At 41.3% G+C, this 27,128-nt stretch overlaps 1 protein-coding gene across 3 annotated transcripts; it reads left to right on the top strand.

The window, feature by feature from the left end:
* The first annotated feature begins 27 nt into the window (after positions 1-27).
* Positions 28-27,128, top strand: LIAS (lipoic acid synthetase). 3 transcript variants are annotated; one of them, XM_084626155.1, is made up of 12 exons: positions 28-240; positions 3,596-3,768; positions 5,564-5,657; positions 6,481-6,561; positions 6,799-6,955; positions 7,777-7,834; positions 9,294-9,422; positions 11,597-11,742; positions 20,482-20,552; positions 20,958-21,069; positions 25,485-25,566; positions 26,306-27,128. In XM_084626155.1, exons 1-11 carry the CDS (start codon positions 67-69, stop codon positions 25,535-25,537), a joined length of 1,248 nt encoding a protein of 415 aa, XP_084482281.1. In that variant the 5' UTR covers positions 28-66; the 3' UTR covers positions 25,538-25,566; positions 26,306-27,128. The 3 variants fall into 3 exon arrangements, with proteins under 3 accessions (XP_084482281.1, XP_084482280.1, XP_084482279.1); XM_084626154.1 differs by having other exon boundaries at positions 26,194-27,128; XM_084626153.1 differs by lacking the exons at positions 25,485-25,566; positions 26,306-27,128 and adding an exon at positions 21,867-22,335 and having other exon boundaries at positions 46-240.

The following is a 27,128-nucleotide window of genomic DNA, read 5'->3' as shown; positions in this document are numbered from 1 at the left end:
CGGCCACCCGGCTCTGAGGCAGGAGCAATCGTCCGCCGACCGCACTAAGGCCCGAGCAAGCGGGGAATGGGGCCAGGCAGCTCAGCTGAGTACCGATCTGACCGCTCGGGACTCGTCCTCGGGGCTCGGTGCGGGACAGAGCAGCGGAGGGTGGCTATGGCGCTGCTTCAGCGCGGCCGCTGCTGTCGAGTCGCCGCCACGACAAGCCTGAGGCGGCTGGTGCTGGGGTCCCAGGGGCGGGTGAGTGAGCGTGGGCGATCTTCCCCGGTCCCGCTCGCCAGGCGGCTCCTGCCCCCCGGCCGGGCCGGGGTCTTCCCCCAGCACAGGGCCGCGCCCGCCCGCGGCGCCGCTGGGCCCCTCGGGGTGAGCTGCTCCTGCCGCGGCCCTGTTCTGTGTAGCGCCGGGTCCGGGGCTCGACCCTCTGCGACCAGCGCTCGGCTCTGCCCTGCGGCCCCGGGCCGCCCCCGCCCTGGCGGGTCCCGAGCCCCTGCCCGTGCCTCGCTGGAGCTGGGCGCAGAGCCGACCCCGGACCCCGAGCATCGCCCAGAACAGACAGAGCGGGGCGGTCCCCGATCACCTCCTGCCTCGGGGTGCAGCACACGCAGCCCCAGGGCGTCTTGGCCTGTTGGTTGCAGCATCCCCTGGCTAGTAACCCGCGTCTCACTTACTGGCCGGGGTCACTCCCTGCTTGCAGGCTTCGCTCTCCCATCGAGTGGCTGTGTTTCAGTTTTTCCTGAGTGTGTGTGTTTTGCGTTTTTCCAAACTGAATCTCATTTATATTTTATCTGTGTTTCTAATCCGAAGAGATTGGTCCAATAAAAGATATTACCTTACCCACCTTGTCTCTCTAATACCCTGGGACCGACTGGCTACTACAACACTACTGCATAGGTAGATCCCTTTGTGTTTCTTCTGTGTTCTGTTTGATGTTTGTAAGATCTCCCAGTTTAGTGCCCTCTGTACAGGGCTCAAATTGTGGGGAGGAAAGACTGGTAGTAGTGGCAGGACTCTCTCAAGCTGTACCCGCAGCTGATCTCTGGAGATGGCAGAATGAGATGCTTCTAGCAACAGGTATTCAAAATATGATTGTTGCAGACTCTTTTGAGCCCCTTGAGTCCAGCTCTTCTGCAGAAGTTCCAACACACTGTATGCATAATAAGCTTGTGCCTCTGGCCCAGGATCGCAGAGTTATATAATGATGTCTGAATCTGAGCATTCATTAGAATTACATTTCTAGCTCTCATGGTTGCAAAGGAAAGCTCAAAAATATGATCTGAGTATTACTGATGGAGTTATGTTTGCTTGTGTCTGCAGTCAGCCTCCAGCAGAGAAAGAAGCAGCAGCCACTAGAGCCATGAAGGAAGCCACCTGACCCTATGACCATCAACAGAGCAGAGATGGCCCTAGCTGCTTTGGGACAGGAAGAATTGAGGGACTACTAGCTCTATAGGATTGGCCCTCTTGGTGAGGCTGGGGCTTTGCATGCACTTAAAAGTTAGGTCAGCATAGCTCTGTCAGTTAGAAACCCACAGCTCTGACTAATCCCCAGTGGAGATGCAGTTATGTAAATAGAAAAGTGCTTCTGTTGACTTAACTAACTTCATTCAGGTTGGTGGTGTTCCTACACCAATGAAAGAAACCCTTCCACCTGCATAGGCTGCATTTATATTACAGGGTTCTGCCCTCATATCTGCGTGGACATAGCTATACTATGGCGTGGACATAGCTATACTATAGTATAGTCTCCGTAGTATAGACATAACTTAGGTCCCTGGGATCTGTTCTTTCCCTTGAGACTTTTAGCTCTACAAGACTGATTGGGAGGGGAAAATGATGGTACCTCCCAAATCCTGTTCATTTGTGGCTCCAAAACGAGACACCACTCACAATAGATTGTACTAGACTGTCATACACTTTTGCCTTTCTTATGTGTTTTGATAAGAGTGAAGGTTCAAGATGTTGATATTTACATTATCATCACTGGACAAATGGGCTGCTCATCATCGGGTATTGGGATGAATGGGGCAGTTCAGACCTCTCTGAACTATTGTTTTATGTTCCTAAAAGACTCAGACAGACATCATTCCGTTGGTTTACAACACTCATTTTATGTTTTCAGGGTTTTCTCCACAACCATAAAGGCTACCGATTTTTTTTAATGGAAATTAAGATTCTGGATCACAAGAGGGCAAACTCAAAAAAAAAAAAAAAAAAAAAAAGCAGCATTGGGTTTCTGACTCAGCCCAGTTTGAGCCCTGGTCATTGATGCCATTTATCTCCTCTTCCAGATGCTATTAAATAGCACTGGATCCTAACAACAAACCCCATCGTTTCTCGCTAGACATTTCCCCCACTACTTACTTGATCATGCTCATTTTCACCTTTTGTTTGCAGTCCTTTAGTTAGTTTTTAATCAAGATGACAATATTTGAACCCAAATCCATATTAATTAATGTTAAGGATAAGATCTTGTGGAACTTTGCATTCCTTCCTGTCTGTCTTACATGCATTGAAACCGGAAAGGATGATTATTCCAAAAAGGCCACTGGGGCTCAGAAGATTAAATAATCTGACCTATACAGTGGGTCGCCAAAAGGATTTGAGAGCTTTTAAGACTTTTATGTTGAGGTGGCTGAGGCATTCCAACTGCATCACCTAGAGGCTTGCTTGGCTACATGTTAAGAATCTTCCATCCCCCGCTTAGCTGTCAGAGCTCACTGAACAATGGCAGTTTCCAATTTTTAGGCCTGAAGAGGAGATTCTTTCTCTTTGAACTCTAGGCCACCGACTTAAAAGCACTACACGTTTTCCCACGTCACTACTGACTTTGATGTGTAGGGTACTACGGATGCTTTCTTTGGCAGATGTATCTTTTATATGGTAATTTATTATGCTCGTGTTTTAAATCAACCTGCGTTTTCTATACAGGCTACTGCTGGTATATTTGAATGCTGCTAAATTTTAGTTACTCTATTTCTAAGTACGTACCAGTGCCATCCTGCCCTGTTGCTGTAGTGGTATTGGAGCTCCCTCCTATTTGCAAGTTTTTGAAGATTATACTTGAATGTGCTGTACATTTTTTGCTCTAGTATGTGCTTAATCAAGCAATACAGTAATTTAAGCTTATTCCTTTGTTCACATTTAAGTGTTCAGCTTCTTCCAGTGTTTTGATTTTCACTTTTGAAACTTATGGACTTTGCGGCATCTGTCCCCTTTCTAGGGACTGAGACCGGAAAATATTATTTTCCAGTCTCCATCTGCTGATTGCCTATGTCTGCATTTGCATATTATTGTACTTGAAAAACAAAAGTCAAAATTCTGCCATTGGATGTGTGTTCATAGCTCCCACTGAAATCAATGAGAGTTGAGCACAAACTTCCAAGGATGGAAGTTGGCCTTAAATTAACAGGTAAAAAATAAACCTTTCACAATTGTTCTATACAACTCTTGTAAGGCCTGTAAATTGTTAACTTTTTGGCTTCTGTATGAAACGAATATAAGCCCTGTCAGCTCTCAAGAGATGTATACCAGCAGTTATCCAATACATATAAGCACATTTATGATTATAAGGGTAATACAGTTCTGCTGTGTTTAGGTGTGTGGAAGCAATGTGTGGAGCCAGTACAGAGCATCAAGTTCTTTGCCAGATGAAAAGAAGGAGTTTCTGCAAAATGGACCTGATTTTCAAGATTTTGTATCTGGGGATTTTTCTGATAAGAGCATGTGGGCTGAGTATAAAGGCAATTTAAAACGCCAGAAGGGAGAAAGGTAACTAGCTTTAAGTAATTACACTCTACTCTGAGGTAGCATCATGCTTTGTTTAGTACTTGATATCTCTTGTATTCTACTGTACACAAATACCTACATGTATCATATTTGTCAAGTTGTGTAGTACTGCAATGGCTACTTCATGCTTCATTTTGGAAGGAACGGTCATTTGAAGAGGGGAAAGTATTAGTTTCCCATATGAACTCTTTAAGCACAACATGCAGAGATAAGATAGCTAATTAGTAATTTCAATACAGTTGATAAGAATAAATGATTTTGCATACAAGTAAAAAATTCTAATACCTAAAACACCATTGGCAATATATTTTTATTTTCAGTGTTTTTGGCCCAAAAAATAGTAGTGAATGGTTCCACTTACATAGCTCTATTTTAATTATAGCTGGGAAAAGAGTCATTTATTTGATTCATAAAATGTTACTGGAGATTCACAGAACTAAATAAATCACTTATGATTTTGGCAAGTTTGATTTTTTTTAACCTAGTCCTGAATGTATTCATGGTACAGACAGGTTGCATCACAGTTGTTTGTGGTTTATTAACAACAATGAGCCTGTAAATTGGTAGTGCCCAGCACCATTCTGTAAAGCCGGTGGTAATATCTGAAAGTCTCATCCAAAAGTAATATCATCTGCCCTTGTATATGTTTTGCCCTACTTTAATATAGTACCTGTAGAACTTGTGTTGGAACTTGTCCAGTTAGCTGCTAATTGCTTTAGTACACTAAATAATAAATGAAAGAATAACAGACATCCAGCTTTTATACAACCCCTTTTATTATTATGACAATCTTGTGTTACTGTATACAATCTGGTTATAATCTGAAAAAGTGCCTATAAAAATGACATTTTTGAGCTTTATGTTTAGCGTCTCAATTATTTCCAGACCAATTCTGCCCAGTTTACAAGTTAAGAAGATGATTTTTTCTAACTTCCAGGCATACAAACTCAGTTTGAAATATTAAAAACAACCTGTATTCTTTCTGGCTCATGCATCTCCAACAATAAAGATTCTGCAATCAAACCTTTGTTCCTAATCCTGTAAAGAAAATTATGTGGGCAAAGTTTGCTTTCATTTACACCCATGAAACTCCATGAAGACCAGGGAAGTTACACCAGTGTAACAAAAGGCAGAATATGTCCCATTCTATGGCACTGACCAGAAGTTTTTAGCTATCTACACTGTACTGGTTGTGTACTTTGAAAAATGCACTTTAAACAGTATTCTAGATGAACAGTAGTAGCCTCGATTCCTCTGGTGAAATAGCCACCAATATATCTGGAAGGCATTGGAGTGCTTGTGCCATGAACAGTAACAAATTATAAATGTGTGTCAGTGGGACAATATGCCCAATTTGTGTTTTTGATAAATTGTTGGGGTTTTTTTGTTTTGTATGTAGATAGATTCATGAAGACTAAATTCAAAAGCTGTGAAAAACAAAATGAGCCCTTCGAAATTTGCTAGGATTTTGTAGAAGCTATGTAATTATATTGCCAATGTCTGAATTACCATATATAGCGTGGCAGTAAGGTTAGTGATCTTAAACCCTATAATTGTGGATACTTGCATCTTAGCTTGGTGGCAGGCTAATAAATGAGGATGGAAATGAGAAGTTATGGTACTTTTTTGAAATATATTAATGCTCATTTATTACTCATGACCAGCTTCAAGGAATCTTTCATACCCAGAGGCTGTAACAAAGTAAAGTAGATCTATGAAGTTAAGTGATTACATGTAAGTAATTTATTAATCCTTATATTTGCTTGATATTATTCAGGCTGCGACTTCCTCCATGGCTAAAAACTGAGATTCCCATAGGAAAGAATTATAATAAACTGAAGAGTACACTGCGAAGTTTAAAGCTTCATACTGTAAGTCTAATGCCTGACACATTTTCTTCTAGGAAGAAAGCAATGTTTTCATTATGTGAAATTCACCCCTTTGCTCAGGAGCAGCAGAGAGCCTATGCATCACTTATGCCTTTGTGGCTTCAGTGGGAACATATGATGCATAGGCCTTGTCCTCTGCTTTTGCACAGGGGTGAATTTCACCCACGGAGAACAAGGGAAGAAACAAACAGCAGAAAATTTGACATTTTCCCTGCAATGATCTTAAATATGGTGTTGTGTTTCTCAAGTCCTCTAAAGTCAAAAGATTATCAGTGTGTCTAATTTAGGTGGAAACATTTGTATAATTTTTGGGACGGTATATAAATAATTCACATGAAAAGAAATTCAAGAAATGTTTGTGTTCTCTATTAAATATGCCCCCCATTCATGGAAAGAGACAGAAGATTTAAGACAAGTATGAAATTCTTTTCTTCAGAAAAAGATTGTTCTGTAATGTATCACAGATCTTGTGAATTTTTTATAAACTTTTTTATTACATCTAAAAGGTGCATAATTAATGCAGTTTAGAATGTGCAATTCTGACGGTTATTTTGATGAGCAGTTTTCAGGAAGTTGTGTAGTTCAGAGGAAGAATGGTGTTGGGGTTAAGACACAAGATTGGGTGTCACGTGACACATGTTCTCTTCCCAGCTCTGCCATTAACTGGGGCAACTCACTTAACCTATCTGTGATTTAATTTCCTCCTCATAATTTCAGTACCTATCTCAGAAGAGAGAACAAATTCCTTTGGCGGAAGGTGCTATAGAAATACAATTTATTATTATTAATGTCATTTTATTTATAGGTGTGTGAGGAAGCGCGTTGTCCCAACATTGGAGAGTGTTGGGGAGGGGGTGAGTATGCTACTGCTACAGCAACTATCATGGTAAGTCAATAACCACAATCTTACAATAGGAAATATATTCTGTTGGTAGCAAATTTGGGTATACAAAAATCTCCAGCGTAAAAGTGACCCAGGTATATTATGCTAAAGTGCACAACAAATCTCTCTCTCCTATGGTTTTTAACAATTGAGTCTTTTGAAGTAGCATATTCAGTAGTTTCTTGGCTGAACAATACAAAGTTTAAAATATAAAGTAAACATAATCTTTTCTTATTTCAGTTGATGGGTGACACATGTACAAGAGGTTGCAGATTTTGTTCCGTAAAGACAGCAAAAAGTCCACCTCCATTGGATCTTAATGAACCCTACAATACAGCAAAAGCTATAGCTGAATGGGGCTTGGATTATGTTGTATTGACATCTGTAGACCGAGATGGTTAGTATGTTGTCAGTAGTGTCTTCCAGTGTAAGCTCCCATACACACTATGCAGCAGTTTTAGAGTCCTCAGTCAGTTTGGGTTATTAGAGGTATAGGGTTTAAACTTTTATGAGATTGATGAAAGGAATGAATGACACAGAAACTTTTCAGAGATTACGAAATGCTCTTCCTGACTAATCCTTAGTCCCCTACTCCTGATGCAGGCAAAATACACATAGAAGATATACGATTATGTAGTTGGTTAAATGTTGGTTCCTTATGGAACTGATTCAGTCTATTTGAGTAGAGCCTAATTTAAAAAAAATATTGCTACCTTTCCACTAAGGTTGTAATGGTTCTTTTGTACTGTTGCTATCTTGGTGGAAAGACTGTCTCAGAAAAAGAGTGTCTTGTATTCCACTGAAAGACCAATAGTTTCTAACAGTGGCTTTCAATAAAAGAGCAGGAACAATTTCTTTTTGTGTATATTTCTCTTTTCTTAAACTACCTCTGTGGAAGAAAAAAGAAATTAAACCATACAGATCTGTGCTAAGATTAAAGGGGCTAAGGTAAACTCATACATATTCAAGAAAATTTAGAATGAAAGTTCCAACTCTGTTCTAACTAACCATACTTAGCCTGGCTATTGTAAGGGTATGGTAGAACACCTATTGTACAATTTAGGCATGAGTAGTAAGTTAAGGATGGAATCTCAGCTTTAATTTAGCATCGCTTTACATTTTTGTGGTTAGATTAGACTCTTAACATCAAAGCCACACAGAATTACACAAAAATATTATTTTTAATGTAAAAATACCAAATTATTGCATTGTTTCTAGATATTCTAGATGGTGGAGCAGAACACTTTGCAAAAACTGTATCACACTTGAAGGAAAGGTACATTATTAATTTATTACTATTAATTATTATTCAGCATTTATGTTGCGGTAGTGCCTACAGGCCAAAAGCAGACAGGGCTCTATGGTGCTATCTGCTATACAAATATGTAATACATGGCAGTCCCTACCCCAGAGAGCTTACATGTCCACTCCTGGATTTTTCATCCTCACTTGTGTTACACTTACAAGTTAGATTAAATATATAGGCAGTAATGTTCTCCTGCTGAATTTCTGTTTATCCCAGATTCCTTTTAAAATTAAGCACTAAACTGTTTCTTTGGACCACATATTTAGAGCAATGGGACATATCTATCTATTTTTTTGTGGATGTTTATATTTTAATGATAGGGTTGTAGCACAGTAATAATGGGTTTGGGAAAAGATAAAAACTGTTGTAGCTGGGTTCCAAAGATAATCTGATTTATTTTTCAGCTCTGACCTCTAAGCTTTGCCATTTTTTCCAAGGAGGTGCTCTCTGTGACCCTGATTCCACCTTTATACTTTCCCATTGACACCTTCTACTTTCCACTTTATGCATTGTGCCAGCATGTCATTTTGGTAGCATGTTTGGGTCTTTGTTAGAAGGTTGTAGATTTAATTCCTGCAGCCTGATTTGGGCATTTGCCTAATACTTACCCTGTAATGAGGACTAGAGGGACTCACTTCAAAGTCTATCACCAGTACTTCATTGATTACCTGGAAGGGTTTCTGTATACCAGTGGTTCTCAACCTATTTACCACTATGGGCCATGTATGCAGCTCTCTGTTTTGTGGACTGCATCCACACAATATATATACTACCTGTACAGCCCTGAGGATGTCATATAGGCCTCAGCTGTGTGCTGATTGGGCTGCAGGTTGAGAACCACTGCTGTATAGTGATGCAAAGTACTTCTCCATCCAGCTTGGGGGAACCAAATTCAAGCTATCGGGGAACTGAATTAAATTCCTAAATAGCAATGCAAAGTATTTACAGTCCATTCGGTCAGATGTCCCCTCTGTCATTCAGAAGTTCAGATGTTCAAATCTTATTAAAAATCTTGCTAAGTGTAGTATGGAGCGAAAATGAAAGTCAGATGTAACCTGCACTTAATTTGAGCAAGTCTGGTGACTCAGTAGATCATAGAAATGGCTCTGATGTTATGTTTGACTTATGTAACATTCATTTTATTTCGTGCACTAGTCAAAGCAGGAGTTGCACCTATACTGTGTTTTGAGAAAAAATTAACTCTCAAGTATTTTCAGTACTTCACTGTTGTAGATGTTTACCTAACTTAACTTTACTTTGTAGATTTAAATATCAACATCATCGATTTAGGGTTGTTTTAAAAAATACTGAATTTTGATTTCGTTTAAAATATTCTGGTATTTTAGTATGATGTTATTGGAATATTTGATTTGAGCATCAATAATAAAAATACCACAAGCGTGTTCATTTTTCAATCTTTGTTTTTCAGGAATTCAAAAATTCTAGTAGAATGTTTAACCCCTGATTTTCGAGGGGACCTTAAAGCTGTGGCGAAAGTTGCCTTGTCAGGACTAGACGTATACGCCCATAATGTGGAAACTGTTCCAGAGTTACAGAGGTGATTAAAGGTGATCTGTTTATATAAACAAATAGTCGGATGCATACAATTAGAGGGTATTCTGTAATGTTCTTATGAAAGCAATATTTAGATCAACCAACATTAAACCTTCTCTAGGTCCCTTTAACTCGACTCATTGTTTGTACATACATCATTTACACTTATAAATAGTAAAAATCCTCTATACCTTATAATCAAATAGCGTCTAAAGTTAAAAATTAAAAAGTAGACAATACAGTTCTATCTACCATAAATTTTGAAGTAAATTTTCCAATGAGAAGCTTGTCTTATAAAATAAACAGGAAAGGAAAAATACTGATTCTAACAGAGGTCAGGCTAGATCTATTTTGTAAGAAAGATACATGTGATTACATTAAAACAAAATTCGTTCTTTTCATTTTAATACGTGCATTGGACCTCTTTTTGGAGGGAGAGAAAATTTACTTGGTAAGCCAATACCTGTACATTTTTTTAGCATGTATTCAAACTTACCTGACTGCATAATTGGAGCATCCACGGAATCAGTGCCTACGACTATGGAATATGTTTTCAAAATGAGGATGTATTTATCACACTTTGGCAACTAGCCCACAGCATTTCTCCATCATCATTATGTCTCAGTGCCACCAGTGGGAGCCAAATCCTTTTGTCTTCATAGTAAAGTAGCCCACGAAAGCTTATGCGCTAATAAATTTGTTAATCTCTAAGGTGCCACAAGTACTCCTGTTCTTTTTGCGGATACAGACTAACACTGCTGCTACTCTGAAACACTTCCCAGTGAAACTTCCAGAATCCTCTGCTTTCTTCCCTCAATAGCCACAAGTGTTGTACATGATTTCGACCAGCAGAGGGCTACCTATCTTGTAAAGAAGCAGATTAAAAATTTTATAGACCTTAAAAAGTGGAGTCAGCCAACTCTTTTTCTTTGAGTGTCTGATGTTTTTCTACCACACAGGAGGATCTCCAAGTGCAACTCCATACCCCCAGCCATTGGCCTTTTTTCCTAATAACTTGGAAATTCAGAGTGACATCATCACACTCTGAAGTCTCCAGCTAAACTGTCTAAATTCAGCTTAAATATGGGTGGGCCATATCCATGCTGCTGGTCAAACTGTGGAAACTGAATTAGCCCAAACCAGTTTTAATGTATGTTTAAACTTCCCAGTTTTAATGTACACTAGAACTTCCCAGCATAGACTGTTCTTAAGTGGCTCCAACTAAATTCTCATGTAGACTTCAAATACAACTCTGTCAGGGCTGTTCCCCAACACAGGCAAAACAGTTTCATCTTTACTATTGTTGATTTCTTTGCATTATGGTAGAGCATGGAGGCCCTACAAACATCAGGGCCTCAGTACTAGAACCTGTACAAACACTTAATAAAAGAACGTCCTTGCTCTAAAGACCTTACAATCTAAATAGACAGCGGGGTTCTGCACAGAACAGCTTGCAAGACTGGGGCTTAAGTAGATACTTATATGCCCCCTACCACGGTAGTATCTCCAGCGCCTTTGTTACTCCTTGGGCCAGATTCCCTCATGTACCAAGATATACTCAGCACAGGAAAGAGTGAGTGCAGGGAGGGCCACTGTCAGAGACCCAGTTACCAGCTCCCTGATTCTCAGGTTGTCCCAGCCCTAGGGACCATATGCCCACTCAGAATTTTCATAGGGCATTGGAGCTCTCCTCTGCCCCCTCCTTAGCCCTTTGTGCCCTATTATGCCTCTTCCCTTTCCTGACACTTCCCCTACAGTGGAAATGGGGGCAGGGGAAGGTGGGGAATGGCATTAATGATAGCTCTGTCAACTTTACTCCAGTTCCATTAGGCAAATTCTCAACTTGTCAACTGTGAACCAATTATATTCCCGTTGCATTACTGGGGGATGGAACTGGGGTTGACAATCTGGCCCCTAGTGGTTAGCTGGAGACTATTTTCTGCAAAGCTGGGCTCTCAGAGCAGCAGCACTTTGGTTGCATCAATCACAAGAGAAAGTAATGGAAACATTTTTTTTTTAAGTGAAAGCTTTGGTTTTGCAGGAATTGACAAATATTGTAGAAAGTTTCTAAAATCTCAGTCCCCTCAGTCTTTTTATTGTGATTTTACCAATGTCCCTTATCTCATGCATCTCTGTGTTTTTCTTCCTATGGTCAAAACAATATGAATATTTTTAAAGGAAAGTACGTGATCCTCGGGCCAATTTTAAGCAATCCTTACAAGTTTTGAAGCATGCTAAGAAGATCCAACCTGATGTAATTTCTAAAACCTCCATTATGCTGGGATTAGGCGAGACAGATGAACAAGTATATTCAACAATGAAATGTAAGTAGCATAACTTAAGTATATATATAAGCTTTACCAAGTTGGAACATAATTGCAAGCTTGGGCATTGCAATATAACTAAAATGGACACACATGCATATAAGTTGGTCTGTTGGGAAAAATTGTTTTCTAACTTTTTTATGCAAAAAGGTTTCGTTCAATTTAAAAATTGAAACTCTTCAACAACTGTTGTTTATACTACTTTCAAATGGACAGGATTAATTTCACTATCAGATATCAGAGGGGAGCCGTGTTAGTCTGGATCTGTAAAAGTGGCAAAGAGTCCTGTGGCACCTTATAGACTAACAAAAGTATTGGAGCATAAGCTTTTGTGGGTGAATACCCACTTCGTCGGATGCATGTAGTGGAAATTTCCAGAGGCAGGTATAAATATGCAAGCAAGAATCAGGCTGGGGTAACGAGGTTAGTTCAGTCAGGGAGGATGAGGCCCTCTTCTAGCAGTTGAGGTGTGAACACCAATGGAGGAGAAACTGCTTTTGTAGTGGGCTAGCCATTCACAGTCTTTGTTTAATCCTGAGCTGATGGTGTCAAATTTGCAAATGAACTGAAGCTCAGCAGTTTCTCTATGAAGTCTGGTCCTGAAGTTTTTTTGCTGCAGGATGGCTACCTTTAAATCTACTATTGTGTGTCCAGGGAGGTTGAAGTGTGTCCATTTATCCTTTTACGTAGGGACTGTCCAGTTTGGCTGATGTACATAGCAGAGGGGCATTGCTGGCACATGATGGCATATATTACATTGGTGGACGTGCAGGTGAATGAACCGGTGATGGTGTGGCTGATCTGGTTAGGTCCTGTGATGGTGTCGCTGGTGTAGATATGTGGACAGAGTTGGCATCGAGGTTTGTTGAATGGATTGGTTCCTGAGTTAAAGTTACTATGGTGCGGTGTGTAGCTGCTGGTGAGAATGTGCTTCAGATTGGCGGGTTGTCTGTGGGCGAGGACTGGCCTGCCTCCCAAGGCCTGTGAAAGTGAGGGATCATTGTCCAGGATGGGTTGTAGATCACTGATGATGTGTTAGAGAGGTTTTAGCTGAGGACTGTATGTGATGACCAGTGGAGTTCTGTTGGTTTCTTTCTTGGGCTTGTCTTGCAGCAGGAGGCTTCTGGGTACACATCTGGCTCTGTTGATCTGTTTCCTTATTTTCTCATGTGGGTATCGTAGTTTTGAGAATGCGTGGGTGTTGGTCTCTGTCTGAGGGGTTGGAGCAAATGTGGTTGTACCTCAGCACTTTGCAATAGACAATGGATCGTGTGGTGTGTCCGGGATGGAAGGTGGAGGCATGAAGGTAGGCATAGCGGTCAGTGTGTTTTCAGTATAAGGTGTTGTTAATGTGACCGTCACTTATTTGCACCGTGGTGTCTAGGAAGAGGACCTCCCAGGTAGATTGGTCCAGGCTGAGGTTGATGGTGGAGTGAAAGCTATTGAAATTGTGGTGGAATTCTTCCAGGGTTTCCTTCCCATGGATCTAGATGATGGGGCATCCAGGATTTCCAACATGCACAGGAAGAAATTGTGGAAAAACAACAAGAAAAGGAGTACTTGTGGCACCTTAGAGATTAACCAATTTATCTGAGCATAAGCTTTCGTAAGCTACAGCTCACTCACGAAAGCTTATGCTCAAATAAATTGGTTAGTCTCTAAGGTGCCACAAGTACTCCTTTTCTTTTTGCGAATACAGACTAACATGGCTGTTAGTCTGAAACCTGGAAAAACAACATCGCTTGCCTCATAACCTAAGTCGTGCAGAATGCAATGCCATCCACAGCCTCAGAAACTTCAGGACCAGACTTCATAGAGAAACTGCTGACCTTCAGTTCATTTGCAAATTTGACACCATCAGCTCAGGATTAAACAAAGACTGTGACTGGCTAGCCCACTACAAAAGCAGTTTCTCCTCCCTTGGTGTTCACACCTCAACTGCTAGAAGAGGGCCTCATCCTCCCTGATTGAACTAACCTCGTTACCCCTAGCCTGATTCTTGCTTGCATATTTATACCTGCCTCTGGAAATTTCCACAACATGCATCCGACGAAGTGGATATTCACCCACAAAAGCTTATGCTCCAATACTTTTGTTAGTCTATAAGGTGCCACAGGACTCTTTGCCACTTTGACTATCAGAGTGCTCCAAGGGCCTGATCCAGCTGCTACTGAAAACAATAGGCATCTTTCCATTGACTTCAGTGGGAGCTAGATCAGTCTTCATATCATTTAATGTTCATAATCATTTCAGGATCTCAAAGGTATACATGCAATGGATATTTTATTTATTTCATTGTACCTTTTTTTTTTAAGTAACAAATGATTTTTTCTTGTTTGCTGAATAAGTCTCTTTTGATTTTGATGCACAGATTATTTTAATTTTTCCTCTTCCCTGAGCTGCAGTACCTTCTTATATGAACTTTTGCACTTACCTGTAATTTTTGAGAAAAATAAAGGTTAATATAATGTAAGTAGAACCCTGTATAGGATGAAATTCATGAATTCCATATAATTCCCCCCATCTCCACCCCAGGGGCAGGCTGCAGGCCTGTCCATCTACAACTGTGCTGTGGCATTTCCATGTTATATGACATGTGAATTTACTAGGGCTGTCAATTAATCGCAGTTAACTCACGCAATTAATTAAAAAAAATTAATCACAATTAATCACAGTTTTAATCACACTGTTAAACAATAGGTTTCAGAGTAGCAACTGTGTTAGTCTGTATTCGCAAAAAGAAAAAGGAGTACTTGTGGCACCTTAGAGACTAACAAATTTATTTGAGCATAAGTTTTCATGAGCTATGCGCAAATAAATTTGTTAGTCTCTAAGGTGCCACAAGTACTCCTTTTTCTTTTTGTTAAACATTAGAATACCAACTGAAATCTATAAAATATTTTGGAAGTTTTTCTACATTTTCATAAATGTTGATTTGAATTACAACACAGAATACAGAGTGTATATTATTTTTTATTACAAATATTTCCACTATAAAAATGATAAGGAGAAGAAATAGTATTTTTCAAGTCACCTCATACAAGTATTGTACTGCAATCTCTTTGTCGTGAAAGTGCAACTTACAAATGTAGATTTTGTTTGTTTGTTACATGACTGAACTCAAAAACAGTACGGTGTAAAACTTTAGAGCCTACAAGTCCACTCCACTCAGTCCTACTTCTTGTTCAGCCAATTGCTAAGAGAAACAAGTTTGTTTACATTTATGGGAGATAATGCTGCCCTCTTTTTATTTACAATCTCACCAGAAAGTGAGAACAGGCATTTGCATAGCATTTTTGTAGCTGGCATTGCAAGGTATTTATGTGCCAAATATGATAAACATTTGTATGCCTCTTCGTGCTTCGGCCACCATTCCAGAGGACATGCTTCCATGCTGATGATGCTCGTTAAAAAAATAATGTCTAAATTAAATTTATGACTGAACTCTTTGAGAGAGAATTGTAAGTCCCCTGTTCTGTTTTACCCACATTCTGCCATATATTTCATGTTATAACAATCTCAGATGATGACCTAGCACATGTTTGTTTTAAGAACACTTTCACTGCAGATTTGACAAAACGCAAAGAAGGTACCAATGTCATTTCTAAAGATAGCTACCACACTTGACCCAAGGTTTAAGAATCTGAAGTGCCTTACAAAATCAGAGCGGAACGAGGTGTGGAGCATGTTTTCAAAAGTCATAGAATCATAGAATATCAGGGTTGGAAGGGACCTCAGGAGGTCATCTAGTCCAAACCCCTGCTCAAAGCAGGACCAAACCCCAATTAAATCATCCCAGCCAGGGCTTTGTCAAGCCTGACCTTAAAAACTTCTAAGGAAGGAGATTCCACCACCTCCCTAGGTAACGCATTCCAGTGTTTTACCACCCTCCTAGTGAAAAAGTTTTTCCTAATATCCAGCCTAAACCTCCCCCACTGGAACTTGAGACCACTACTCCTTGTTCTGTCATCTGCTACCACTGACAACAGTCTAGATCCATCCTCTTTGGAACCCCCTTTCAGGTAGTTGAAAGCAGCTATCAAATCCCCCCTCATTCTTCTCTTCCGCAGACTAAACAATCCCAGTTCCCTCAGCCTCTCCTCATAAGTCATGTGTTCCAGCCCCCTAATCATTTTTCTGCGCTTCCAATTTCTCCACATCCTTCTTGTAGTGTGGGGCCCAAAACTGGACACAGTACTCCAGATGAGGCCTCACCAATGTCGAATAGAGGGGAACGATCACGTCCCTCGATCTGCTGGCTATGCCCCTACTTATACATCCCAAAATGCCATTGGCCTTCTTGGCAACAAGGGCACACTGTTGACCTATATCGAGCTTCTCGTCCACTGTAACCCCTCGGTCCTTTTCTGCAGAACTGCTGCCAAGCCATTCGGTCCCTAGTCTGTAGCAGTGCATGGGATTCTTCCGTCCTAAGTGCAGGACTCTACACTTGTCCTTGTTGAACCTCCTCAGATTTCTTTTGGGCCAATCCTCTAATTTGTCTAGGGCCCTCTGTATTCTATCCCTACCCTCCAGCGTATCTACCTTTCCTCCCAGTTTAGTGTAATCTGCAAACTTGCTAAGGGTGCAATCCACACCATCCTCCAGATCGTTAATGAAGATATTGAACAAAACCGGCCCGAGGACCCACCCTTGGGGCACTCCACTTGATACTGGCTGCCAACTAGACATGGAGCCATTGATGACTACCCGTTGAGCCCAACAATCTAGCTAACTTTCTGTCCACCTTATAGTCCATTCGTCCAGCCCATACTTCTTTAACTTGCTGGCAAGAATACTGTGGGAGACCGTGTCAAAAGCTTTACTAAAGTCAAGGAACAACACGTCCATTGCTTTCCCCTCATCCACAGAGCCAGTTATCTCGTCATAGAAGGCAATTAGATTAGTCAGGCATGACTTGCCCTTGGTGAATCCATGCTGACTGTTCCTGATCACTTTCCTCTCGTCTAAGTGCTTCAGAATTGATTCCTTGAGGACCTGCTCCATGATTTTTCCAGGGATGGAGGTGAGGCTGACTGGCCTGTAGTTCCCAGGATCCTCCTCTTTCTCCTTTTTTAAAGATGGACACTACATTAGCCTTTTTCCAGTTGTCCGGGACTTCCCCTGATCGCCATGAGTTTTCAAAGATAATGGCCAATGGCTCTGCAATCACATCTGCCAACTCCTTTAGCACTCTCGGATGCAGCGCTTCCGGCCCCATGGACTTGTGCTCGTCCAGCTTTTCTAAATAGTCCCTAACCACCTCTATCTCCACAGAGGGCTGGTCACCTCCTCCCCGTGCTGTGCTGCCCAGTGCAGTAGTCTGGGAGCTGACCTTGTTTGTGAAGGCAGAGGCAAAAAAAGCATTGAGTACATTAGCTTTTTCCACATCCTCTGTCACCAGGTTGCCTCCTTCATTCAGTAAGGGGTCCACACTTTCCTTGGCTTTCTTCTTGTTGCTAACATACCTGAAGAAACCCTTCTTGTTACTCTTAACATCTCTTGCTAGCTGCAACTCCAGGTGTGATTTGGCCTTCCTGATTTCACTCCTGCATGCCCAAGCAATATTTTTATACTCTTCCCTGGTCATTTGTCCAATCTTCCACTTCTTGTAAGGTTCTTTTTTGTGTTTAAGATCAGCAAGGATTTCACTGTTAAGCCAAGCTGGTCGCCTGCCATATTTACTATTCTTTCTGCACATCGGGATGGTTTGTTCCTGTAATCTAAACAAGGATTCTTTAAAATATAGCCAGCTCTCCTGGACTCGTTTCCCCCTCATGTTATTCTGCCAGGGGATCCTGCCCAACAGTTCCCTGAGGGAGTCAAAGTCTGCTTTTCTGAAGTCCAGGGTCCGTATTCTGCTGCTCTCCTTTCTTTCCTGTGTCAGGATCCTGAACTCAACCGTCTCATGGTCACTGCCTCCCAGGTTCCCATCCACTTTTGCTTCCCCTACTAATTCTTCCCGGTTTGTGAGCAGCAGGTCAAGAAGAGCTCTGCCCCGAGTTGGTTCCTCCAGCACTTGCACCAGGAAATTGTCCCCTACCCTTTCCAGAAACTTCCTGGATTGTCTGTGCACCGCTGTATTGCTCTCCCAGCCGATATCAGGGTGATAGAAGTCTCCCATGAGAACCAGGGCCTGTGATCTAGTAACTTCCGTGAGTTGCCGGAAGAAAGCCTCGTCCACCTCATCCCCCTGGTCCGGTGGTCTATAGCAGACTATCACCACGACATCACCCTTGTTGCTCACACTTCTATACTTAAGTCTTAAAAGAGCAACACTCAGATGCGGAAACTACAGAACCCAAACCACCAAAAAAGAAAATGAACCTTCTGCTGGTGGCATCTGACGCAGATGATGAAAATGAACATGCGTCGGTCCGCACTGCTTTGGATTGTTGTCGAGCAGAACCCATCATCAACATGAACGCATGTCCTCTGGAATGGTGGTTGAAGTATGAAGGGACATATGAATCTTTAGCCCCTCTGGCATGTAAATATCTTGCAACACTGGCTAAAACAGTGCCATGAGTACGTCTGTTCTCACTTTCAGGTGACATTGTAAACAAGAAAAGGGCAGCATTATTTCCTGGAAATGTAAACAAACTTGTTTGCTTGAGTGATTGGCTAAACAAGAAGTAGAACTGAGTGGACTTGGAGGCTCTAAAATTTTATAATGTTTTATTTTTGAAGGCAGGATTTTTTGTACATAATTCTACCTTTGTAAGTTCAATTTTCATGATAAAGAGATTGCACTACAGTACTTGTGTTAGGTGAATTGAAAAATACTATTTCTTTGTTGTTTTTCAGTGCAAAAAAAAAGGAATCAAAAATAAATGTAAAGTGAGCACTGTACAATTTCAGAGTAGCAGCCATGTTAGTCTGTATTCGCAAAAAGAAAAGGAGTACTTGTGGCACCTTAGAGACTAACAAATTTATTTGACCATAAGCTTTCATGAGCTATAGCTCACTTCATCGAATGCATTCTTTTCACTGTACAATTTGTATTCTGTGTTGTAATATATTTGAAAATGTAGAAGCCATCCCAAAATATTTAAATAAATGGTATTCTATTCTTGTTTAAAAGTATGATTAATCACATGATTAATTTTTTTAATCACGCGATTAATCACAATTAATTTTTTTATTCCCTTGACAGCCCTAGAATTTACCAGTAGTTAAGTAGTTTCTTCACAGAACCATTTTATTCTAAGCAGATGTTCGTGCTAACTGTAATTGCAGTGTTGAAACATTGAAACAATTCATGCTTTTCGTTCTGCTTCACTATGGGGCAAATCCAGCACCCAACCCTAATACCAAGGATAGACATTGAGAAGGGGAGTGGAGGAGGAGCTATACATAACCTGATTCCTCAATCTTCCCATGGATCAGAAGACTACACTAGTTGCACTGAACAGCATCTTTCAGCAGCTGGGGAGGAGAAGGCTGGATTTGTCCTTAATGACAGAGTTTCACTGAATCCAAGTTTGGTATAAATTAGTTCCATCCTGTATTGATATCTTAGCAGAGAAGGTGTATGTGCTTCCTGAGGCATCGAAACTAGCATATCCCACCAAGGATGTGGAGCTGGTGGAAGAAATTGGCAATTCCCCTTAGATTTATTCTTTATGTATGCATAATTTCAGCATCAACCCTCTTGTAACTGTGGAGTAAGATGAAGTATTTTCTTTTTATGTGTAGTTGGTGTTTCAGACTGTGTCAGATTAAGAGTCTGACCTAGATATGCTAATAATCATCATCATTTTCACCCAAAAGGAAGTAAATAATGAATGCACCTAGAAAATGAAAGCTCAAAAATTGAGAAATATGGACATTAAAGGTAAACTGCAGTATGCTAGAAAAGAGATTCTCATCCCTGCATTTAATTATGGGGTATTATTAATGGAGTGAAAAGGTACTTTTAGAAATAAATAAAAAGATACAATTCAGGCTTCAAAAGCTGACAGTCTAAATAGGTAATATGTAGACAAGTGATAGGGTATTGGGTACAACCAGAAGCAAATGTTTGCTGGTGATACTTAGCACAGGTCAATTACTTTAAAAAAAAATCACTATTTTAGTACTTCTGAGGAGAGGAATCAGGTTTATAGACCTCATGCAAGAAGTGAGTTTTTAGGAAGGCATTGAGGCATGAGATACTGGAGGAACGATGGACCAAGTAAAATAAATCACTTTAAAAAAAAATTAAAATATTTTAAATACTATACAGAATTTTTAAAAAATCAAATAAAAAGCTGCATTTTCACAGTTCAGTGTGGGCAGAAGCTCCCCAGTGGAAACTGTGGGGACGGCAAGAGACTATCAGATTTGTTGTAGATTGTACTTCAACAAAATGTCAAAATTAGCCTAGTCTAATGAAGTATCAGGAAAAAATGTCAGATCCCGCTGGGAGACACACACACCAGCCACATTCACTCTTAAGTAGACAATAAGACAGTGAAAGGACTTGCTAAAACTGTTCGAAATCAGTTTTTAATATATTTATTTTTATTTACTAAGTATCTTGTTCTAAAGTATTTATACCTAAATTCTGCAGTTTCTCTTTAGTGCTTCCGTCATGCCCTCTGATGCTATGTATTGGAGGGTAGAATTTAATCCCTTATTTAATGAGCTAAGGAGTGACTTGCACTCAGAACTGCATTTTAGGTAAGATGATTTTTAGTCAGTGATGATACATCATGATTCTGTCACCTGCTAAGGAGGCACTTTTCTTTTTTATAGTATTACGTGAGGCAGATGTGGACTGTTTGACCTTAGGACAATACATGCAACCAACAAAACGTCATCTAAAGGTACAAATGCCTTGAATTTATTGGAAGCAGACTATGACCTGCACCTGATACCATTGTACCCCTTCCCTTGTCAGAATGATGTCTCGTGCCCACCTACACACCTTCTCACTATATGCCAACTATGGATGTTTGAAGAGGACTCCCCTCAGATTGGGTAGCCATTCTTGCTCCTCCCAACCTGCCTTTTCTCAACAGTTAATCTGCTCTTCAGTGTGGGGCTGTTATGGGCTCGATGTTAGAAATTCTTGCCTGATGAATATTGTGAAATGTATAAACTCTAAAGTAATTAAGAGTTTAATCTTGCCACATCCTGTCTGAACGTAGAGTTGGCATTCCAGTTCATTAACATAAATTATGCATTTAAAAGTTATTACAGTCTGAGCAGAATTATTTTTTTCCCTCCAGGTTGAGGAATATGTTACTCCTGACAAGTTTAAACACTGGGAAAAAGTGGGAAATGAGCTTGGATTTCATTACACAGCTAGTGGTCCTCTAGTGCGCTCCTCTTATAAAGCAGGTAAAGTACTGCACAATGTTAAATTATTATGTAAAGGTATAGCTGTAAAGTAATTGATATCAAAAGCTCACAATAGTGGTTCTTTGTTTTTCTATACAGCAAATGTATTGTCTTTTATAATTCCTCTAAATGGGTTGCTATTACTTGAACAGTTACGATGCTGCTTATACTCACATTTTATAAAACTAATATTATTTAGCATTACACTTACTGCTCCAGGTATGGATTTATTTAAAATATTGTGTATAATTTGCAACTTTTGCCATTAGCTTCCGAGCGAAGTGGGCTTTAAAACTGCCCCCTCTCATCTGTTGTGTCTTTTGATAGGGCTTCAGAAATAAGCCATTTTAATAACTGATTTTTCTTTTAGAAAGTTCAGTGTACTAAATTACACCTGAACTAACATGTAGGCCCATATTCTCTTGCTGTGCGTGGGCAGGAGAAAAGAGCCAGTTGTGGTTCTATGCCAGCTCCAGCATAATATAGAGCACCTTTTAAGTACTGACACCTCACAACACTGTGTAAAATAGAGATAATACCATTTTATTATTGGATATGCTGAGACACAGGATGTTAAATAACTTTCACACAACCAAGCACGAGCAGAGTTGGGGAAGACAACCCAGGAGTCCTGATTTCCAGCCTCAGGCTGTAATTGTTAGAATTCCTATTGGGTAGGTTTGGATTTTCTAGAACATTGTCCACAGTATGGCTACATGTATACTGCTTTATTTGTTCTGTTTAATCTCCAAAGCAACTAAAACTGATTTATAGGTATTAATTTTCATTTTAATTAGGTGAATTTTTCTTGAGGAATTTAGTAGAGAAAAGGAAGACAAAGGTCATCTGAAGGTGGAAGTGGACCCACTTTAAGTCACCTACAGCTTTAAAGATTCACTTTTTCGTAAGTTCAATTCATTCCAAAAATATAGCAGCCCACACCATGGAATGATGAATGAACTTAATATTTCTAGAACACTGCTCCCTTGACAAATTAATTGACATTAATTCACCTTGACATTAATTCACCTTGTTGTTCTTAGTTTCCATAAAATTACAGTTACATGGTACTTTAGTGTTCAGTGAATCATCAAAAGCCTCAGCTTTAGAATGTATCAAAACAGAGACTCTGGTTTGGTGAGCAGGGGAATTATGAGGAAAAAATAAAGAGAAATGACATATATATGTAAACAAAAATGGATGGATTGTGAAATCTGGTGTAGTATATTAAATGCTGAAATAAAGAAAAAAAATCTTTCCACCTGCTGCAGTGTCAGTTGTGACTTTTTTCTTCTCCAAGGGGTGCCACCTCTACATTTTTTATTTATTTACTGGGGACTAATACTTGTTAGTTTGAAATGTGTGGAATCTTGCTAAGATGTTGGAATTTTTATATTAGCACTTCACATCCTGTCCTTTTCTCCTCCTCCTCACTCATTTTCACTTTCCACCAAGCCCATGAGAGAAGAGTGGACCTGTCTAAAATTATACTTCTGAGGGAATTCTGTGCCAAAAAAAATGAAAAATTCTGCACACCATATTTTAAAACTCTGTGAAATTCTGCAAATTTTATTGATCAATAAATAAATGTGGAGGCTCCAGCATTGAAGAGGGGAGCACAGGCTACTGACTGCACAGAGGTGGGAGATCACCTCCAGCCCCTGCCCTAGGACATGGACTTGGCCACGAGGCTGCACCCTACCCTGACACAGTGCAAGGGCCAGACCTGCCCCAGAAACACCCTGGGGCCCTGCCTCTCCATGCCAAGCACACTAGATGTAGACAAGCAGGCTCAGCCCAGGAGGATCCAAGTGTGGAGGGGCTTAGTGTGGGGAGATCCAGGTGTGGGGTGATAGGGTTCTGTGTGGGTCAATCTGGGTGCAGACAGCTTGGTGGGGGGGCGGTCTGGGTTTGGGGGGATCTGGATGAACAAGACTCACGTGGGGTGGTTCTGGGTGCAGAAGCAATGGAACGCTGCAGGAGGGGTCCACGTGAAGGTGGTTGGGGCTCAGTGGGGGGGTCTGGGTATGAAGGGCTCAATGGAGGGGGTTGTCTGGGGTGCTGGCTTGATGGGGCTCAAGGAGATGAGGGTCTAGGTGTGGGGACCTAGTCAGGGTGGTCCAGGTGCATGTGGGTAGGGCCTATTGGGGGGGGTGTTAAAGTGCGGGGGGGCAGTCTAGGTGCAGGGGTGGGGTCTAGATGTAAGGAGGAGGGGCTTGGCCAGTGTGTCTGGGTGCAGAGGGGCTCCAGATGCAGAGGCTGAGGCTTGTTGGGCTGTGGGTTTGGGTTCAGGGGGCTCAGTGTGTGGGGGTTCTGGGTATGAGGTGGGTCTGGATGCACAGGGGTTGGGCAGATGGGGGAGCAGTTCCCTGTACAGTGACCCCTCCCCCCACGGCTGAGGAGTGATGGGGGCAGGAAGGAGGGGGTGTGTGGAGCTTCCTGCAGCCAGGGGGGTTTCTGGGGGTGGGTCTGACCCTGCCCTGGATGCTCCTTGCGGGGGAAGAGGAAGTCCCATCCTCCCCAGCCCTGCCAGGAATAGCAGCTAAGCCTGGCACAGGATAGAAGCCACTGGCTGGGGTGTCCCCAGCCCCTCCCCCCCACTGATTTACCTCTCCGCTGGCAGCTCCAGATGCCCAAAACAATGCACCCATGCTGCTGGGCAGCAGTGTATGACCGTTTTTGCAGCTTCCCTTTGCTTCCCTATCAGAAAGTCATTTTTCTGCAGAGAAGCAAAGAAATCTGTAGCAGACATGAATTCTGTGCACACGCACTGGCACAGAATTCCCCCAGGAGTAAAAATTAGTAATGGTTAGGTCCCCGCTTCTCAGCTAATTAGTATAGAAGGTTGCATGTTTTTATATGAGAACGTCATAACTTTTCTGTTCCATGGCCTTCCCTGCGTGATCTGTCCTTGATTTATTGCATTAGATGGTGTGGTGTTAAGTTAGTAGGATTTAAAAACTGATCATCCAAGAAATGAAGTGATTTTCATTAGTAGGCAATAAAATGCAACAACTAAAGATTCCTATCTTTTTCAGAGTTAGTTATGCGTTTTTAATCTGCATGAAAATTCATTGCTGTAGCTTTTGGCTAATTGTTACAAGAGGTGTGTTCACTCAAACGATAGTATTTGATATAAACATCAGAAATATAAAAAGGACTTAGCTATAAGGCTATCATCCAGCTGTGAAAAAAGGGACATTACAGAATAACTATTCAACTGTTTCCACTCCACATAGTCTGAGAAATGATGATGCTGGAAAGTGTTTTCAATGTTATTTCATGTTTAAAGTATTTTATGAAATCACTGGTGGGTGGTTCTGAAGGTTTAATATATCTGTTTTTCATGCTGTCACTCAACTGTTTCTGATATACATCTTTTATAACTTGAATCTCTACCATGAACTCTGCTAATACATTGTTTGTAACAAAGTTTACTCAGGCCTGCTTCTTAAATGGAGAGGCTTTGTACTTCAGAATTTCTTCAGCCACTCTACTTTAGGAAAAGCCTCCCCTCCGTACTTGTTCAGGTTTTCTGTATATACACCAGACTATAAAGGCATCATACACATTTCACTTGAGGTCAATAAACTGGGACTCTTGTTTTGTTAGCTATACAGTACAGGCAAGTTTAATATAACTCTATACATCAATAACAGTGGTTCATTGACTGCAACAGAATTACTCTGGCATAACAGATCAGAATCTATAACTTATACCTCACTTAAAGAGCGCTCACATTTAACAGGCTCAAAAACCACTATACCACAATTTCAAGAGGTCTTCCTTATGGTTAAATGTTTTCAACCTTTCTTAAATTTTGATTCTGTACCAGTTTTCTGTGTACCATTAAAATCCTAGCCTGAAGGCTAACAGGCTTGTTAGATTCAGAGGGTCAGAATTTCCTCTCACTTACAAAAACAACAAGGAGTCCGGTGGCACTTTAAAGACTAACAGATTTGTTTTGGCATAAGTTTTTGTGGGTAAAAAAACCCACTTCTTCATATGCATGAAGTGAAAATTACAGATGCAGGCATTATTATACTGACACACAAACAGAAGGGAGTTACCACACAAGTGGAGAACCAGTGTTGACAGGGCCAATTCAGTCAGGGTGGATGTAGTCTACTCCCAATAATTGATGAAGACGTGTCAAGTCCAGGAGAGGGAAAGTTGCTTTTGTAGTGATCCAGCCGCTTCCAGTCCCTATTCAAGCCCAAGTTAATGGTGTTAAATTTGCAAATGAATTTTAGTTCTGTAGTTTCTTTGAAGTCTGTTTCTGAAGTTTTATGTTCAAGTATGGCTACTTTTAAATCTGTTATAGAATGTCCAGGAAGACTGAAGTGTTCTCCTACTGGCTTTTGTGTGTTACCGTTCCTGATGTCTGATTTGTGTCCATTTATTCTTTTACGTAGAGACTGTCCAGTTTGGCCAATGTACATGGCAGAAGGGCATTACTGGCACATGATGGCATATATCACATTGGTGGATGTGCAGGTAAATGCGTCCCTGATGGTGTGGTTGATGTGGCTGGGTCCTCTCTGATGGTGTCGCTAGAATAGATATGGGAACAGAGAAGGCAACGAGGTTTGTTGCAGGGATTGGTTCCTGGGTTAGTGTTTCTGTGGTGTGGTGTGTTGCTGGTGAGTATTTGCTTCAGGTTGGGGGGGGCTATCTGTAAGCGAGGACTGGCCTGCCTCCTAAGGTCTGTGAGAGTAAGGGATTGTTTTCCTGGATAGGTTGTCGATCGTTGATGATGTGCTGGAGAGGTTTTAGCTGGGGGCTGTATGTGATGGCCAGTGGTGTTCTGTTATTTTCCTTGTTGGGCCTGTCCTGTAGTAGGTGACTTCTGGGTACCTGTCTCGCTCTGTCAGTCTGTTTCCTCAGTTCCCCAGGTGGGCATTGTAGTTTTAAGAATTCTTGATAAAGATCTTGTAGATGTTTGTCTCTGTCTGAGGGATTGGAGCAAATTCGGTTGTATCTTAGGGCTAGGCTGTAAACAATGGATCGTGTGATGTGTCCTGGTTGGAAGCTGGAGGCATCTAGGTAAGTATAGCAGTCAGTAGGTTTCTGGTATAGGGTGGTGTTTATGTGACAATCGCTTATTTGCACTGTACTGTCCAGGAAGTGAATCTCTTGTGTGGCCTGGTCCAGGCTGAAATTGATGGTGGGGTGGAAATTGTTGAAATCCAGGTGGAATTCTTCAAGGGCAACTCTCCACCACCACATTCTACAGGCCACTATCCTCTGATCCCACTGAGGAGTACCAAAAGAAACTACACCATCTGCTCAAGAAACTCCCTGCTATAGCACAGGAACAAATCTATACAGACACACCTCCAGAGCTCTGACCAGGGCTATTCTATCTGCTACCTAAGATCCATAAACCTGGAAACCCTGGGCACCCCATCATCTCAGGTATTGGGACTCTTACAGCAGGATTATCTGGCTATTTGGACTCTCTCCTCACACCCTACGCTACCAGCACTCCTAGCTATCTTCGAGACACCACTGACTTCCTGAGGAAACTACAATGCATTGGTGATCTTCCTGAAAACACCATCTTGGCCACCATGGATGTAGAAGCTCTTCACACCAATGTTCCATGAGGATGGACTACAAGCTGTCAAGAACAGTATGATGAGGCCACAGACCACTTGGTGGCTGAGCTTTGTGCCTTTGTCCTCACCCACAACCATTTCAGATTTGGGGACAACTTATACCTTCAAGCCAGCAGCACTGCTATGCGTACCTGCATGGCCCCACAGTATGCCAACATTTTTATGGCTGACTTAGAATAATGCTTCCTCAGCTCTTGTCCCCTAGTGCCCCTCCTCTAGTTGCGCTACACTGATGACATCTTCATCATCTGGACCCACAGGAAGGAGGCCCTTGAGTCGCAAGATGAGATCCCAGTTAAGCTGATACACCCTGGAAATGACATTGGACGTTGGACTATAACCTATGAACTAAATTCAAAAGGAACTCTTTGCAGCTATAAAGTACACTATCTCTGCTATGTATCTGAACCTCAAGAATTAAACTCCTGTCTGTATGTA

Source organism: Lepidochelys olivacea (assembly GCF_965140295.1).
Source record: "Lepidochelys olivacea isolate rLepOli2 genome assembly, chromosome: 4".
Lineage (NCBI taxonomy): Eukaryota > Metazoa > Chordata > Testudines > Cheloniidae > Lepidochelys > Lepidochelys olivacea.
This window is presented reverse-complemented; position numbering and strand designations above follow the sequence as displayed.

What these genes read in the sequence shown, in the direction of transcription:
- LIAS (XM_084626155.1), top strand. Translation starts at nt 67, where the DNA reads ATGGGGCCAGGCAGCTCAGCTGAGTACCGATCTGACCGCTCGGGACTC. An exon ending in TGCTGGGGTCCCAGGGGCGG is followed by an intron (nt 241 to 3,595) that starts GTGAGTGAGCGT and finishes TGCTGTGTTTAG; the next exon opens with GTGTGTGGAAGCAATGTGTG. An exon ending in GACATCTGTAGACCGAGATG is followed by an intron (nt 6,956 to 7,776) that starts GTTAGTATGTTG and finishes CATTGTTTCTAG; the next exon opens with ATATTCTAGATGGTGGAGCA.